Genomic DNA, 18,327 nt, shown 5'->3' on the forward strand with positions numbered 1-18,327 from the left:
GTCTTGATGCCCACTAATTAATATGACTATATGCAGTAGTTGAATCATTGGTTTTTTCCTATTGAATATTGTAAGTTTGGATTTCATTGAAAATGTAGACTTCTTATACTATATATAAGTGTATTACATTAGAAACAATAAAATATTTAATTATAGGTGATTCACATGATTAAAAATAAATAATCGTAATAAATAGTTGTTGACCACGATCATGCAACGGTTGTTGGCCGTGATTTTTGCTAGTATGACTAAGAGCCATGACAAGAATATTTGTTATGGCTTATAACCATGGCAAAAATAGCTGAATTATTGCATTGATTTGTGTTTAATTAACAATATTTAATAACAGTTATTCATCACAACTTTAGTCCATCGCCAATAAAATTGCATGCAATGGTAAAATTTTCTTCTAGTGATACGGACTGAGGATCAGTACATACCTCGATCTGATTAGCATGTTCGAGTGGTTTAATCAAGAATTGATTGTGTGTTCACTATAAATTTTTTATAAAAATTGGTTGCAAAAAAAAAAATCGAACTACACCTATAAAAATTAAGCTTTGGGAAAAATTGGTAACCCGATGAACCGATCAGATTAAATTTTTTTATTTTTAAGTTAAAGTAACCTGATTCGATTGTAATCAATTCAAATTTCCGACATTGATGAGGATGTAATATCTGATCCAGTGAAGATTAAACTTAACTACCTTTTAGTGCGAGTGACTGAATTTTGATGAAAGAAACATTTTGAGGCAATTATTTTTATCTTAATATCTTTTTTTTTATTAATGGGAAAAATAAATATAAAGAAAAATTCTTGGGGGGGGGGGGGGGAGGGGTTGTTTGTGCAGACAGAAAGCTTTGATATTGTAACTATAATTAGGCGAATCTAAGACTTTGTCTAAGCCAATTGACGCATGTCTGCTTCATATTTGTTCCCAAAGTCAGCTCTGCCAATTCCACTCTCTTCCCTATTTATTATTATTAATTATTATATATATATATATATATATATAGTTATTGGTGTCTCCAAAGTGCTCATCATTCTGACCTAACTTTTCCTGATTATTCTTTGGCAACTATGCTCTTTTTTTAATTTTAGAAAAATAAAACATCTCAAAATTCGGACAATTTTAATCTAAGTCTAGTTTGATTGAATTTGAATTAATTATATAATAAGTGTAACATATTTATTATTTGATTGATGTACAGTTTAGAGAAAGCGATCAATAATATGGCGAGTATGTTGTACTTGTCCTGTAATTAATTTGATTCAATCAAATCCAATTTGGGTATTAAAACCCCTATATATCTTAAGTCTTTTTTATTTCAAAGTTTGTTGGATAAAATAGTTCAAATTGAGATAATTCTGATTTTAAAGTTTGAAAATTCTTGTCCTAACTTGTGCAGGTTTTCAATAGTTAGGTTTTAATGGTGATCCGGTTCGAAGTTGCGGGGTTTCACTTAACAATCCATGTCCTGAGTTAAGGTTTAGGGGTGTTAAATAGCAAAGGTCAGATTTGTCGGGAGGTTTCTAACAAAAATTCTCTTATGTCTAAATTAATTTGGTTTCGATTTATGTTTACAGTTCAAAAAACCTTAACAAGATTATACAAATATATGATGTCATACCTCAAAATCTTGTCGTTGGAGGTATTTATAGGACCATATATCGGTATATATATGGATCCAATTGTTATTATCTTGGATGTCTCCATGTCGGCAAGGGGACGAATAATTCTTTTTGGGTGTTTGATCGGATTTGACCAGATCGTGGGCATGCAAATCCTCTATCACCTCTTGTAAATTTCACTAAAAGAAAATTTCTCGACTGCAACCAAAAATTAAAAATTTAACGTCGAGATAATTAGTAAGTAAAATTTTGTTGCTAATTAGCTTGATACTGATTTGACATTAAATTTTTTTGTAATTACTGAGTCATTTTCTTATAGTGTTTTGCCAAATATCTAAAAATACTAGATGATCAATTTTGAACATCAAATTAAATTGAAGCAATTAGGAAACATAATATATGATAAAAGTTATTATTTCACTTGCTTCATAACATTATTTATTTACATAATTTAAATATTGATACCTATTTATTTGAATTATCACTACAAAAAAAAAACTACGGGATCTGGTGCGGGTTTAGGAATGATTTTTCCGTCATTTGGCACGGTTCGAATTGAAGAAATCATTTTAGACCGGATTTTGGAACGATTTTGAATTAGTTTATGAACCGTCACTATAGAAGTCGTTATTAATATTTAGGAACGGTTGGTGACAAACCGTTTGAATTTGGAATGGATATTATAACACATTGATAGTAACCATTCCTAATGTTGTATTTTAATATAAAAACTTTTTTTTTCAATTGAAACGGATTGGATAAAATTTGAAACGGTTTTATAATTTAATTCGGGTTATTTTCTGAATAGTTTTGTAATACTGAAGCCTGAATTTTAGAACTGTATTTATTTTATTAGTGATATATTTAGGAAGGTCATGCAATTGTTTGGTGGTCAATTTTTCAAATAGTATTAGGAACGGTCAAATCTTTTGGAACAGTCTTTTGTAACTGTTTTAGGATCAATCAATCTTATTTAGGAACACGTTTTTAAAACTGTTTTAGTATTGGTATTAGGAACGATTTTTTGTTTAGATTTTTAATATTTTTTTATAATTACTAAAACCATTCCTAATTTTAATTTTATAATAAAATTTTAATAAATTATTTAACTTGTATATTTAATAAAATTTAATAAATAATTTAATTTATGTATTTTAATAACTTATAATGAATAGTTAATGGTCTTAGGAACGAGTTTCAATTGTTTGTCATTACAAATTTGGAATGGTCTTAGGAACGGACATTGTAAGTATTTTAGAACACCATTTGGAACGATTTCCATTCCAAAAAAATAAGACAAAAAAAAAATTATAGATCATAACATCATCAATCACTGTTCGTTTCTCTTGAGTTCCAATGCCCATTTCAATGTGATACGGGTTTTAAAACAGTCATATATATCCGTGTCAAATTCCATTTTATTTATTTTTTTATCATGAAAATATCCAAAAACGTAGATGTTACCTTCAAGAAAAGAATGCCTCATTGCTTGCATTCACGTGCACATGTTCTAGTAGCTTCCTCGTCTCCTTTCCTCTCACTTGTTCGCTCTTTCTGAGGTTATTCAAAACGTGTTCCAATATTCGTCCCTCAAATTTATATTTTTATTTTCTTAATCAAATATAATCTTCTTTAATTACATGATTTTTTTTTTAGAATTTACCATGATTCATAAATTTTATTTAATAACTTTTTTAAAAATTAAATATCACATATTAAAAAAATAAAGTATTATTTTATATTATAAAGTTAAGAAAATGAGCGTCGCTGAGCAAAAAAGCATTTAGCCCATAGTATATATGCTCTATCCGTACTAACCTGACAGGTCTAAAAACCGAGCCCAATTCAGCAAGATGAGTCAACATACAGTAGAAACGACACGTGACATACGTCGTTGGTACCTTAAGACACGTCATACTGAACGATTTGAACTAACTCTAAATAATTCGGCTGAAAGTAACTCTTTTAGCAGCATGTAAGAGATTTCAGGATTTGGCAGACATACTAGGCAAGACTAGGTTGCAACTCTACAAGGGTGTATGATTCATCGTAACCACCTTTCGGATCTTACTCCAAGGTCACCTATAAATGAATTCTTTGTGCAATCATTTTGATAACACAAGCTATCACACTCTTACTCTTATTCTCTCCTGGTTTTTGGACTATTTTCAGTTTATTTTTTGCACTCGGCATGAATTGTATCACTTTACCACCATTTTCAACCATTATCCTCACTTTGATTCAATTTTCTTTTTATTTCTTCAATAAACGGGCTACTGACTTAAACATTAGAATATTAATCTCTATTTTACAAGTTAGTCTCTCTATAATTTTACGATTTTTGTGAAAATTCTTCAATTATTATAATATTATTGGATCGTGACAGGCATCACTCATAGTGCCAAATATATAATTTAATTTATATGTATTAGTTAAATATATGAGTGAGAAAATGGCATCCAGCCTTGAAAGTATGTAATATACGTGTCGATAGTTTTGAGGAATGACATAACATGGTTTTGAAATTCTAGTAATTTAAATTAAATTAATTATTAATTAAAATTAAATTGCATATTGCAAATAATATTCATGTACGATCCATGTTGAAAAAATTGCTTCACAATTTTTTTCTATAAAGTTCTACGCAGTTAATCCTTTCTTTAGCTCGAAATCATTGCGGAATGTCGACGAATTTCAACATAAATGTGCACTTCAAATATATAATTTTGAAATTTTTTTTATTTAAGTCAAATTTGATCCAATCGTACTACAAAAAAAAATTGAGTTTTCACTACAATATAAATGACCACAACTTAAAAATCATGGTAAACCAATAATATTAACCAATGTTAAATAAAACCAAAGCAAAAACTTTAATCTTTTACTATGATTAATCAATATTCGATATGGGTTTTTAGCCTATATACATATATTTTAAAGAAGTTGTCTGTGCCGTGGCGGGGGTGCCATAATTTTTAGCTATAGCCAAAATATTTTTCATAGTTTAGGTCATGACTAATATTTTGCCACACCTGCAGAAACAACGGGTAATGACCATTTCGAAGCCGTAGTTGTTTTGTATTTGCAACGATGGCTATAATAATTAATCGTAGCGAAAAATTATACTTTTTCTAATACCAAATCAATTACAGAGTAAGTGTAAGATATTTGTCATGTGATTTGTCATTTTTCTTAAACTGTACACCTTCTACATGGCAAGTATATTACACTTGTCATACAGTTGGTTCAAATCCCACCGAATCTGCTTTGGGTTAGAAATCTCCCATACTAATATGGGTAGCGGAATACTAACTTTGTTGACTTCTTCCTTTTGGTATGCCTTATACCATGAGCGGATCTGACCTCAACGAATAGATCTAACCTCCTATCTGATGCAATGATTCTACGTTCGGTAAAAGAAGACAATCGGTATCTTTTTCAACATTCACACTCTGAATGCCTGAAACTATTTGCTAGTTCTCCACTAGACAACTATAATAACAGTATTTTAAGGTGTCGGATCCTCTTTATTTTTTATGTGATTAAGGAAAAGTAACAACTGACGCCTCAGCTGAGTTTATGGGTTTTTTGAGGAGATTTATAATCTATTTCAAACTTTATTATTTTATTAATTAATGATAAAATTAATACAGTCGTATAATTAATTCTAACTGTGGATAAATTTTCAATCGAAATCATGCATGGAGAATTCCCTTCGGACAATAAATGTAACTACTGATTGTTTCTTACAAAGCTAAATATGGTGCTTGGAGTTTACAAATCTAAGTAATGGATCCCACAAAGCATTAATGGAGAGAGAGAGAGAGAGAGCATGCACCTTAATAAACGTGATTAATATCTCATTGGGTCGAGTTAATTTCGTCAACGGTACTCATCATTTCCGATCAGAAATATTTGGGTATTTAAGGATAATGAGAGTTTGGTGAAAAAATGATATTTTTCGTTCCATAACTAAATTTCGTATAAATCTGATCTTGTTATTTATGGGATTTTTTAAAATAGTTTGATAATTTTAAAAAATTCTCACTTTCATCCTTTATACCAATTTTATTTAGAAAACTAATTCCCCCCCACCCCCCCAAAGAAAAATGTACAAGTTATGTGGTGTTTTCTTTATTTTGAAAAAGTAACGATCACATAACTTACATGTGATTTTTTTTTTTACATTTGACCGAACTGGATCCAAATAATTGTCCTTAGTTAAATATAGCACCCGTTATGCTAATAGCAGCCACAAATGGGACAGTATCAATGCTTTTTGAGGAAAAATGAAATGGAGTGCCACTTTTTTCTTAATAATTGACCAAACTTTTTTCCAACTGATTAAAACAGAGAAACAAAGAGATGTAGAGGGAAGTGAAATTAAAAGGTTTTGTGATTTAATTAAGGAAATAATCATCATTACACATTGTGGTTGTTCCAATTTATGAGGTTTGCATTTTGTCACTACTTGTTTGATGTCTACGACGTTGATTGCAATGACTGGTCTTATCATTTAATTCCTTCATGCATGCTGTACCAAAGTCATGCCTATGCTACGTATCAAAATTCAATTAAGAAAAATCACACTCTTACCAAAACCATCATTCTAGAAGTGATGATTATTTTTAGGATTAATTATATTGAGACTTTTCTAAAAATATAAAAGGAAAAAGTATTATTTTAGTCCGCTAAGTATGCCGTAATTTTAATTTTAGTTCGATACTTATATTCATTTTTGTTTAGGTCCAGTAACTTACGAAATTGTTTACTTTTAGTCTTCTGGCAGATTTTTAGGACAATTTTACCCCTATGAGTGCATATGGACTAAAACTGCATTTCAAAAGTTGCATAGGGGTAAAATTGTCTGAAAATCTGCCAGATGACTAAAAGTAAGCTACTGGATCTAAACAAAAATGGACATAGTTATCAGACTAAAATTAAAATTAGGCATACTTAGCGGACTGAAATAATACTTTTCCCAATATAAAATCACACCCTCCCTCAAAAAAACTTTGAAAATTACACTACTTGCATTCAATCTTTTTAAAAATTCTCTATTTATAAATGTAACCCTTTCGTTAGAATTTGGATGAAAAATACTGGCATAAAACAAAAATTAGGGAGAGTTAGATTTCAATCCTCAAGTTGTACTAGTAATTCACTTTTAGTCCTTAAACGGTCAAGGGTGCTAGTTGTATAGCCTCACATACACTGAAAGATGACACGTGCATTTTTTTTACGGAATCAGTCCTTTCCATCATCTTTCAATCAAATATAACGGAAGCCCTCATGCACGTGTCAAACATGTGATGTGAGGCTACTTGGGGGGAAAAATAACTAGTGTTTTTCACTTGAAAAGTGGTGCTCTACAAGATTTTTAGGAAGAAAATACTCATTTTTGCTCTTTTTAGGCATTGCAGAGGCAAAAATGAAAGCATTCTTGCTTGTGCAAATACCAAAAGTGAACTAGTTGTATAGTTTGAGGACTAAAAGTGCAATTCTCTCCAAAAATTTATATAAATTTTCAATTCTTTCCATTATTTATTAATTTGTATAATTTGTTGACAGAGATAATCTAACAACAGTTTTGTACTTGTAAGGGGGCAAAATGTAATACATAAAGCAAAAAGTGTGTAATTATTATGACATAATCCACAATATAACAATTTCAAATAAAAAACATACTTTCTACCCTAATCAAGATGTCTAATAATTCCAAATATTATGGAATCCAATGAGATTGAAAGTGAATTTTAACTATATTTAGTCAAGATAAACTCACTTTTTCTCCATGTGTGGTTTCTTACTTAGGCCTCGAGAGGCAATCCAAATTGTCTAATCTTGTATGCCGAGATATATATTTAATATATATATATATATATATATATATACGTGATGTACATTAATTCTTTTTTAACAATTTTCCAAGCCCTAAATCAAAAGACTATGGGCCACCATCGGAAATAAATCTGGTAATAATAAGGGTGAATAGCAATTTACTCCCTGTGATATTGAAAATGAGCACATTATCCTCCTATGAAAAAAATATAGTAATTTACTTCCCTATACTTTTTAAAATGAAGCAATTTATTTACCTTCTTATACATGGAGGTAAATTGCTTCATTTTAAAAATCATAGGGGAATAAATTTGTCGTATTTTAAAAAATAAAGGGAGGTAAATCATTATTTATTTTTTCATAAGGGGATAATTTGTTCATTTGCGATATCACAAGGGGGTTGCTTGTATTTTTCCCGTAATAATAATAATAAAATGGGGGCTTGCAGTATCAGTTTCCAATAATATAAATAAATATTTGATTTGAAAAAAAAATTAATAATAAATAAATAAATATGGAGGGCAAAGAAGAAAAGGAAGCCCACTTATCCAACAAATTTCCAAACTCCATCCCAACCACAATTGACCAATTTTTTCAATGCAAATTGAAAATTTAAGTAAAGAAAAAAGTAATCATTTTAGGAGGAAAAAAAGGAGACAAACAAAGAGCAATTTCAATGTTATGGAGACTTCAAACAGAGAGTCGCATTCTTGCTAGGCACGAGCCCCAGCGGCTCCGTAACTACCTTATCATCCAATGACACGTAATAATTGTTAGTTTCTAAAACGCGCTTTGTCTCATTCGTGCCTGCACCACCCGTTGCTTTCAGCGATGAAAAGTCGGCACCGGAGAACCGGCAACGGACGGCAAACTCCGCCACGTGTTATTCTTTTTTAGTCCATTTATTAATTAATTAATTAATTAAGCATTATTAATTGATGAGGGTTGGCAATTAATTTTTATGTGTCTTTTCACAACATTCTCATTCCAATATAATAAAATAATTATGCATGATGAATTGTTTGTCAATAATTTTTACCTATAAAAGATATTTTATTCGTTATTTGTTTATAACTTTACAAGATATTTTTAAAGTTTATAGATAATTCAGATACTATATTTTAGTTTAAAAATATACTTTTATTGTACAAAAAAATATTATAAAACCATTTGGATAAAATAAATTCTTAAATTTTGTAATAGGGGTTTTATGTAATTCCTTTTTTAGGATAAATTATATTTTATCATTTAAACTATGTTTGTTTTTACACTTTACCGTCAAAATTTTTTTTGTATCAACTTATCATCTCAATTTTGAAAAATTTGTACTTTGCCATATATGATCTTTTTTTTTTGTTTGTTTGAAAAAAAAAAAAAAAGACACATGTTTTGCAACCTAAGGCCAATCTTATAGTGGAGAAACAAAAAGTGAACAAGAGTAACTCGAACTCGAAAACCATCAATAAAGGCAATGCCTCCAAAAATAAGAAATCAAAAGCAAACAAACCATGCTGGAACTGTGGGCAGGTTGGACACTGGGTCAAGTTTTGTCTTAATAAAAAAGCCAAGACTGGGCAGGCAGCTGTCAACATGGTTGTGGGAGGTTCTAACAGTGCTAGTACCTCAGGAGCAACTGGCGGGTATGTATCTGTACAACCCGAACTCCTGGCTATTTACAAACAGTATGATTGGTTGATTGACACTGGAGCAAATTGTGCACGTTTGTACTGATAAATCTCTCTTTGTGACTTGAAATTTCCTTCAGGGCGCATTCTGTCGTTAAAAACAGTTCATCATGTACCCACTGTTAGAAGAAACATCATTAGTAGTTCTATAATAGTTAGAGAAGGATATGAATTAGCTCTTAAATTTAATAAAGTTGTAATTCAATAATTTGTTATTTTTTCTGTAAAGGCTATTTAGACAATGACTTGTTCAAAGTTCGAGTTGAAAATAATAAAATTGATGTTTATGATTCTCTTATATTAAATGTGGAACCTTCTACTCTGTGGCATAGTAGGTTGGGTCATTTAAATTTTAATTCAATAAAACGAATGATGAAATTGAATTTAATTCCTAGTTAAAATATTGAACGAAATCACAAATGTCAAGTTTGTATAGAAGCTAAACAAGTTAGGAAACCCTATCAATCAGTTGAAAGGGATTCAGAAATACTTGATTTAGTTCACACTAATATTTGTGAGTTTCATGGAGTTTTGACCGAGGACCACAAACGATATTTTATCACCTTTATAGATGATTGCAGTAGATATTGTTATATGTTTCTTATGAAAAATAAGGATGAAGCCTTAGATACATTTATTTATTTAAAAATGAAGCAGAAACCCAAACTGGTAAGAAATTTAAAAGACTAAAATCTGATAGAGGAGGAGAGTATGAATCAAGTAAATTCAATAAATATTGTCAAACTTTTGGCATTGTTCATGAAGAGACTACTCCATATTCCCCTTCATCTAATGGAATGGCTGAACAAAAGAATAGAACTTTCAAAAACATGATTAACAGTCTCCTACTAACCTCCGGGTCACCAAAATATTTGTGGGGGGAGACTTTGAATACGGCTTGCCACATTCTGAATAGAGTCCCTCTAAAATACAATACGAATACTCCTTTTGAGTTGTGAAAAGGTAGGAAACCAAACTTCAAATACTTTCGAGTGTGTGGGTGCCTAGCAAAACTGCTAATCCTAGAACACAAACGAAAGAAATTGGATCCTAAGACTATTGATGTTGTGTTCTTGGGCTATATGGAGACAAGTTATTCCCTAAAGTTTCTGGTTATTAAATCAGAAATTTCAGGCATTGAGGTCAACACAATAGTCGAATTTCGTGATGATATATTTCTAGAAGATGTATTTCCTTTGAAAACAGGAATACCTTCAAATGTTTCGCTTGATGATTCACTTGTCTCCACATCTATTCCTGAACATGTGGAAAAGATGTCAAATGTGGGGGTTAGTCCTAGTAGTACTAATCAGACTCATGAGGAGTCAGATGAACCTAGACGGAGTAAGAGAGCTAGGGTTGTCAAGGATTTTGGAAGTGACTTTGTTACTTATTATATCGAGGATGATCCTATTACTTTCAAAGATGCTAAGGCTTCTTTAGAAGCCAAGCAGTGGAAAGAAGTTGTCAAATGTAAGATGGACTCTATTGTTTCCAATGGAACGTGGGTGTTAGTCGATCTCCCTCCTAGTTGTACTACTATTAGGTGTAAGTGGATCTTTAAGAAGAAACTAAACCTAATGGGACCATAGATAAGTTAAACGCCAGATTGGTGGCTAAAGGTTTAAACAAAATGAGGGAATAGACTATCTCGGTACCTATTCTCCGGTAGCTCTATTGACTACAATCTAGGTGCTTATAGCACTTGCTTCGGTGTATAATCTCCCCATTCATCAGATGGATGTGAAAACAACCTTCTTATATGGTGAACTTGAGGAAGAGATTTATATGGATCAACCTGAGGGGTTTGTAGCTCATGGCAACGAGCATAAAGTTTATAAACTTGTTAAGTCTCTATATGAACTTAAACAAGCATTCAAATAGTGGCATAAAAAATTTAAGGGATGAATGAATTAAATAGTGAATTTGGTATTTAAGAATCATTATAGCTACAGATTTTCTTTTATAATAGTATAAATTAAAATACAATTGCTTTATATAAAGTCTTTATAACTTTCTTTTTGTAATTCATAAAATCTTAAATATTTTATTTTATTGGCTTATAAGGTAATTTTATGTACTTAGATATTAAATTATCATTCCATCTAAAAATTTAAATTGATAATTAAAAAAATAATCATTTAATATTAACCCCATCATATGCAAAAACTGCACGTAATTAAAACTTCTATTTTTTATTATAAATAGGATAGAAATTAGTTAACCACTAATTGACATTATAATAAGAATGTGTAAAGTAAAATGTTCTATATAGGAAATGAAATTCACTTACTTCTTTTTTCCAATGTTTTATTAGTCCCATAAAGACGCAAAATGAGAGTGAAATATTCCTTTGTTTTGGAGACATTCCAATGTTTATTGGAAATATTGAAGTCAATTGAAAGCTACATCCACACACACACACACACACATATATATAATAATTATAATAATAATAATAGTAGAAAAATAAATTTCTCTTACCATTTATTCTATATATAAAACCATTTTACATACACAGTTTTATTTTCTTTTATGTTGACAAAAAGGATGATTATATAATTACGGACATCTATATCAATAAAATGAAAAATTACGTGGACTCGATCAATGAACTAATATTATAAGAAATTAAGTGAGACAAATTATAATAGTATGAGGACATTTTGATCACTTCACCACAAAAATAAATAAAAATTTAATAAAAATTAACAGATTGGATTAGTTGTTAGACGCCCGTTAAAATAAAAAAGTATTGATCGTATCTCCAGCAACAAAAGAATATTTGTAATTATATAAAATCTTAAAAAAAATTGTAATTTAGCCTCTAATGTTAAATGAAAGTGCAATTTCTATACAAGTAATTGTTAGTTTGTATAAAAGAAAAATTACTTTTGGTGACGAATAATTACTATGATTCAAAGTAAAAAAAAAACATAACAAATATTTAGAATAATCGAAGAGTTAACAGACAACGGGCTTAGTAAGATTTTAAATAATTTTTTTAAGAGAAAATTCAGTTTAGCCATATGTGATATTGTAAACGTGCAAATTACTCCAATATAAAGAAAAAAAAAAAGAATTAACAATTTATTCCCATGTATTTTTTAAAATGCAGCAATTTACCTCCTTATATTTTTTAATATTAAGCAATTTACATCCCTGATAGGACGTTAAATTACTTCATTTTAAAAAATACAAGAAAATAAATTATTTTTGTTTAAAAATAAAATAATTTATTTATTTACAATATCATAAAAACGTTAATCGCATTGAACTCAATTTTTTAATTCAAAGGAAGAAAAGTTAGTTAGTTGCATTAGAAAAAAATAATAATAGGAATATGTTAACCTTTTTGGGGGATAGACATCAACTGGTCCACGTTTCCGACTGTCCAATGTCTGGCCTGGTTTTGCTTTATATCGATTGACAATTTAATTCCAACAATCTAGAAATATGGCAAATCAGTCAATCAAACAATTTCTATTATATGCCTAAATTCTATTAATTATTATCATTATTATTATTAGGAAAAAGACTAATTTTAAGTCAATTGAATCTTGATTTTTTAGGCCCTTTCTTTACTTATTTAAATAATCTAAAATAATCCCTTTGCCTTTTACATTATCAGATACGATGGATCTCCTTTTCACTTTTCATTTTTTTTATGGGGTGATCAGATCCGAATGTCAATCAATCTGTTGAGTTTGAGTCTGTCTTCAATTTAGAATTTTTTTTTTTAATTTTTAAATAATTATGTGAGACTATTAATTTTAATTTATTGAACTATTGAGTAATATGCAGAGATGGTCGAAGTCAAGATCCAAAAGGCTTATTATTTACAAAACATAAATTTCATCCCAAGGACAGTTCAATAGTTCGGATACACAAGTTTTCTGTCGAAAGTCTCGTATTCGAATCTTGAATGTATGTGCGTGTATTATGTGGGTGAATGCAAAAAATTTAGAGAATAAAAATAAAAAAAACACAAATTTTATCGTGTCTGACTTTACCTGTATCCCAGTCCACACTAGCAGTCAAACCCTGTTCCACTTTAACATGTGGTTGGACTCGACAGCTAAAATCTTATTATTTTTTTCTTTTTAGTAACTAATATTTTTTTGAAGAAAAATAGGTCGATTATTTATAAGTATCCATCAAGTATTATTATATTTAAGATGTAAATTTATTTTTGCAAATATATCTATCGAATAGGAATTAAAATTTTTAAATAATAATATGATTTTAGATTTATCCTAACTCGATTGAGTTCATAAAGTTAAAATTCGAACCTGCCCCTATCTGTTTAGCTAGAGCCTCAATCCTCAAACCTGGCCTTGCGTAGGTGTAAATTTTAGCCTTGATCTACCGAACCCTAATTGCAAGTGATAATAATAGGGTGAGTACCAATTTATCCCTCTGTGATATTAAAAATGAGCACATTAACCCCCTATAAAAAAATAGCAATTTATCCCCTTGTACTTTTTAAAATGAAACAATTTACCTCCTTATATAGAAAGGTAAATTGCTCCATTTTAAAAATCATAGGGGGATAAATTGTTGTATTTTAAAAAATACAGGGAAGTAAATCGCTATTTATTTTTTCATACGGGGATAATTTGCTCATTTACAATATCACAAGAAAGTTGCTTACATTTCTCCCTATAATAATATGTCTCATCATAGGTATCAATTTTCCATAACATAATGGAGTCATCCAACTCATTTCATCACTAAAAATTCCAAGCTCAATTAAGGTAAAATCGATAGATGAACGGGCACGAAATTCAAGAAAACAAAATATCATCTCTCGGTTCAATTAAAATCTGCTGATGAAACTAAGTGATTTCAAGCCCACTTTCAGTCCGCTGATAGCCCAACCAACTTAATTAACACGTCAATATTACTTTCTATTTTAGAATGACACGTCGGACAAATGACACATTAGCAAGAAATAAACATATCAACTGAAATTTTGGGACAAGGCTAAGTTCGGTTCGGACAAATAGCTAACTTCCCTCTAAATGTTTGAGTATACTTATTTCAGCTTACTTAGTTCACTTACCTATCATATTATCTCATTTTAATAGCACTCCGCACCTTCTCCATATAAGTTCTTGCTAAATTCTTCTAAAAAATCATTACTGACCTAAGCTTGGAGTGCAAATCCATGTGTTGATCCCTAAATCTTAATATACTCAGTTGGTCCTTCGACGTTTATGATGTTGCTCGACTCCAAATATTGAGTATGGAGTTAAAAATTTTGACTTAAATTTATACATATAAAATGAGATGAAAATGTATTCAATTATTTTAGTGCGGATGAGTGGTTGCTCGTCAAGTTAATTTTTTTTTTCTCTAAATTGAATTAATTATGCCATGTGAAACATTACTTTTGTTGTATACTATTTCACGATAAATGTGATTAGCTTTCTAATTAATATTTTGAACTAATTCAAATTAAAATCTATATCGTGGCACGTAAAATCCTATCGTCGTCAAATATTTTATACTATCTATTATAAATTATTTGGGAAAAATACAGGCAACCCTCTTGTGATATTGCAAATGAGCAAATTACTCCCAATGAAAAAATAAATAGCAATTTATCTCCCTGTATTTTTTAAAATACAACAATTTACCTCTCTAGGTTTTTCAAAATGAAGTAATTACCTCCCTATATAAGGAAGTGAATTGCTTCATTTTAAAAAATATAAAGGGGTAAATTGCTATATTTTTTTTCATATGGGATAATATGCTCATTTTCGATATCATAGGGATAAATTACTATTCACCCTAAATTATTTTATATTCTATATTATATATATATAATCTTTTTTTAGAATAAATAAATAGGTGTGAATTTCATTTTTGAAACATAAATGTGAATCCCAATTCACATGACATGCATACATGCACATATAATAGGAGATGTCTTGTCATTATAATAATAAAAATCTAAAAACTCTGAATTCACACTGGTGCGTCATCCAAGTGATCAATGACGTAAGCTTGACATGATGAGATTCTCCTTACCCCTCATTTCCCGTGTAACATGATAGACTCATAAACACAACTCATAGTAGCAACAACCAACCCTCCCCCTCCCACCCCCCCCCCCCACCCCCCCCCCCCCCACCCCCTGGCGGGATTTTTCCTTCGTCTATAAATACCAGCTACTCTGCCCCGCAGTGTAAGCACACCACCACATAACCAAGAACCCAACCCACCCCACCCCAATGGAATACAGCGAAAACACCACCGCTATCGCCACGGCGGAACCTTCTCCCTCCGCCGTGTCTCCCACCTCATCATCTTCACCACCCTCCTCTCCACCGGTGATTCTCAGCCCATGCGCCGCCTGCAAGATCCTCCGCCGCCGCTGCGCCGAGAAATGCGTCTTGGCCCCTTACTTTCCGCCCACAGAACCACTCAAATTCACCATCGCCCACCGGGTTTTCGGAGCAAGCAACATTATCAAGTTGTTGCAGGTAATAATAACATTATCAAATTTCTTGCCCCTTATCCCTTTGACCTAATGCACCAACAATGTATAAAACGTACTTAAGGATCTTTACCCAATATTTGTTTTTCTATGTTTTTTACGCTTTATCGGTGTGTTTTCTTATTTTTTAATTTTTTATATATAATATATATACACTTATATTTATATATAATATAAAAGAGACATTATTTGATAATAAATAGTGTTTTTTATTTCTTAAATCACAAAATTAAACTTATACTACTTATTTTAAAATATTTTAAATTACCTCAAAATACAAATCCAAACATACCAGTAGCATCTGTGTTACAATTTCTTCACTTTATTTTTTTTCTATTTAAGGGTCAAAAAAGGCTTTATCTATGCTGCTAGTGAACTGCAGTATATTTATATGGTGATGTCATCAATATACGCGTTTATATATTGAATTAATTTCCGATGATTTTAATTTAATCATAAAACATTTCAAAAGGGCTCAAAAATTTTATTTCTTACAATGAATTTTAAGGTAAAGTAATGATGTGATGTTATTAATTTTTGAATCATTATTTTTAAGTGTAAAATCAAAAGTTTTATTTTTATTTTTATTTCATTTGAATCTTTATGTCAAGTCATATAACATAGAGATATGGAATAAATGAGGGAATAAAAGAAAGTAAAATAAACTTTATATTATTTCTATATATATATGAAGTGGAAGATCTTTCATGATCCACTAAGCAAGTCTTTGTTTTATCATTGTAGCTACCAATAAAGAGATGGAAATTTCGAATATGGTTTATTTTCAACATATTTTAGTTTGACCTCAATATTTTCCTACTCTTATTATTATTATTATTATAATAATAATAATAATAAAAGTTTCTTGTATTTATATATGTATTGTATTGTGTATATGAAGATTAATTGATCACTCTTCAAATTGGAAAGGGACATGTCTAAAGGTCAATAAGAGTAGGGCACCTAATTAAAATGACCCAAATTTGATGTTCAAACTCTAATTCAACTCTATCTTTTTTTAAGAAAGAGACAAATATACACAATAGGCTTAATTAATATACTTTTGGTCCTATAATTATATTTATTTGACACTTTAGTCGGGCTGTAAAATAATTCTTCACCCTTTTGAATTTCGTGACGTTAGAATAAAATTGGCTACAATAATTATAATATCACTTTTCAGATGCTGTGAAATTCCCGGCCAATTTTGTCCTTAAAATGACAATATTAAAAAAGGTGAATTACGGACCATATTACGACTCTAACAAGTTATAAAACTAAAAATACAATTAAATTTTATAATATCACGAAGAAAAAATATAAGGTATGAACAAAGAACACACGTGTGTGTATATATATATATATGTATATGTATTCATGAAATAATTGTTCAAATTCTTTTAAAATTTTTAAAATAACCTTTTGTACAAGTCAAATTATCTATCTCATCATCCTCTAAAAATTCCCAAAAAAAAAAAATTGTTTCCATACATGATTTACACCATAATCTTGAGCGATCATGATTTTGGTTTATATATAATCTAAATATTTTCTCACAATTTACTTGTCAAAACTTAAAAGATCGATCGATCATCTAGCTGATCACATTGCATATATATAGAAATAATTAGATTATTCAAGTTTCCAATATAAATATATATTTGTTTTTCAGGAACTTCCTGAGGCTCAAAGAGCAGATGCTGTGAACAGCATGGTGTATGAAGCCAACGCTAGGCTGAGGGATCCGGTCTACGGCTGTGCCGGTGCGATTTGCCAGCTTCAATACCAGATCAGTGAGCTCCAAGCTGAACTGGCCAAGGCTCAAGCTGAGATCCTGAACATGCAATGCCAGAACGCCAATTTGTTTGAGTTGATTGGCAAGCAAGTGGCCGCAGAAACTGATCGCCAGCCGCAAACACTACCTTCAGTTCATGAGAACACGACGTTTTTTTTCGATGAAAGTATTCTTGGAGTGGCTTGGGAGCCCCTCTGGACATGATGTTTGATCCAGTTAAGGTTGTCAAGAATTGACATATATATATACTTAGAAGAAAGAATCTTACCAAGAAATAATGGTTTTTGTACTCATGATGTACTAAATTAAGAGGAAGATTTGATGTGTTGAGGTTTGTGTATTAGACATAGACAAGGGGAGATTTGGACCTCTCCCTCCTACTTTTCCAAAGGAAAAGAGAGGTTAAAAGAAGAGGGAGGAAAAAGGGTCATTCGGGACTAGGAATTCTTGCATTTTGCATCTTTTGGGTGACCTAATGCTGTCATTTCAAGACAATTAATTCTTGTTTCGTATAATTATTTCCTTATCAAACTTTGATTTTTGACCAGGTGTTTGGGCTGATGTTTATTTTATATTTACTTCTTTGTGTATCATGATTAATCGCTTTGAATAATATTGATTGAATCAGTTATTTTAAGTGAAATAATTCCAATGTTTTCGTCCTAATTAATAATACGTTTAGTGGTAATTTTAGTCCCGTAATTACAGTTATTTGGCACTTAATTTCTGTAATTTTGTTAGAGTTGTAAGATAGTCCATTTTCTTATTTAGTGATTTCAGGACAAATTGTGTTGAAGTTTTCAAAGTTGACCAGAAATTTGCATGTGTCAGTTGAACATTGAGAAAACACATGTTATTGGTCGATATT

At 30.4% G+C, this 18,327-nt stretch overlaps 1 protein-coding gene across 1 annotated transcript; it reads left to right on the top strand.

Moving 5' to 3' along the window:
* The first annotated feature begins 15,358 nt into the window (after window positions 1-15,358).
* LOC105161147 (LOB domain-containing protein 1) lies at window positions 15,359-18,006 on the top strand. The gene is made up of 2 exons (XM_011078745.3): window positions 15,359-15,650; window positions 17,337-18,006. Exons 1-2 carry the CDS (start codon window positions 15,399-15,401, stop codon window positions 17,661-17,663), a joined length of 579 nt encoding a protein of 192 aa, XP_011077047.1. The 5' UTR covers window positions 15,359-15,398; the 3' UTR covers window positions 17,664-18,006.
* The last annotated feature ends 321 nt before the right edge of the window (window positions 18,007-18,327 follow it).

Source organism: Sesamum indicum, linkage group LG4 (assembly GCF_026168435.1).
Source record: "Sesamum indicum cultivar Baizhima isolate 11 linkage group LG4, ASM2616843v1, whole genome shotgun sequence".
Taxonomy (NCBI): Eukaryota; Viridiplantae; Streptophyta; class Magnoliopsida; order Lamiales; family Pedaliaceae; genus Sesamum; species Sesamum indicum.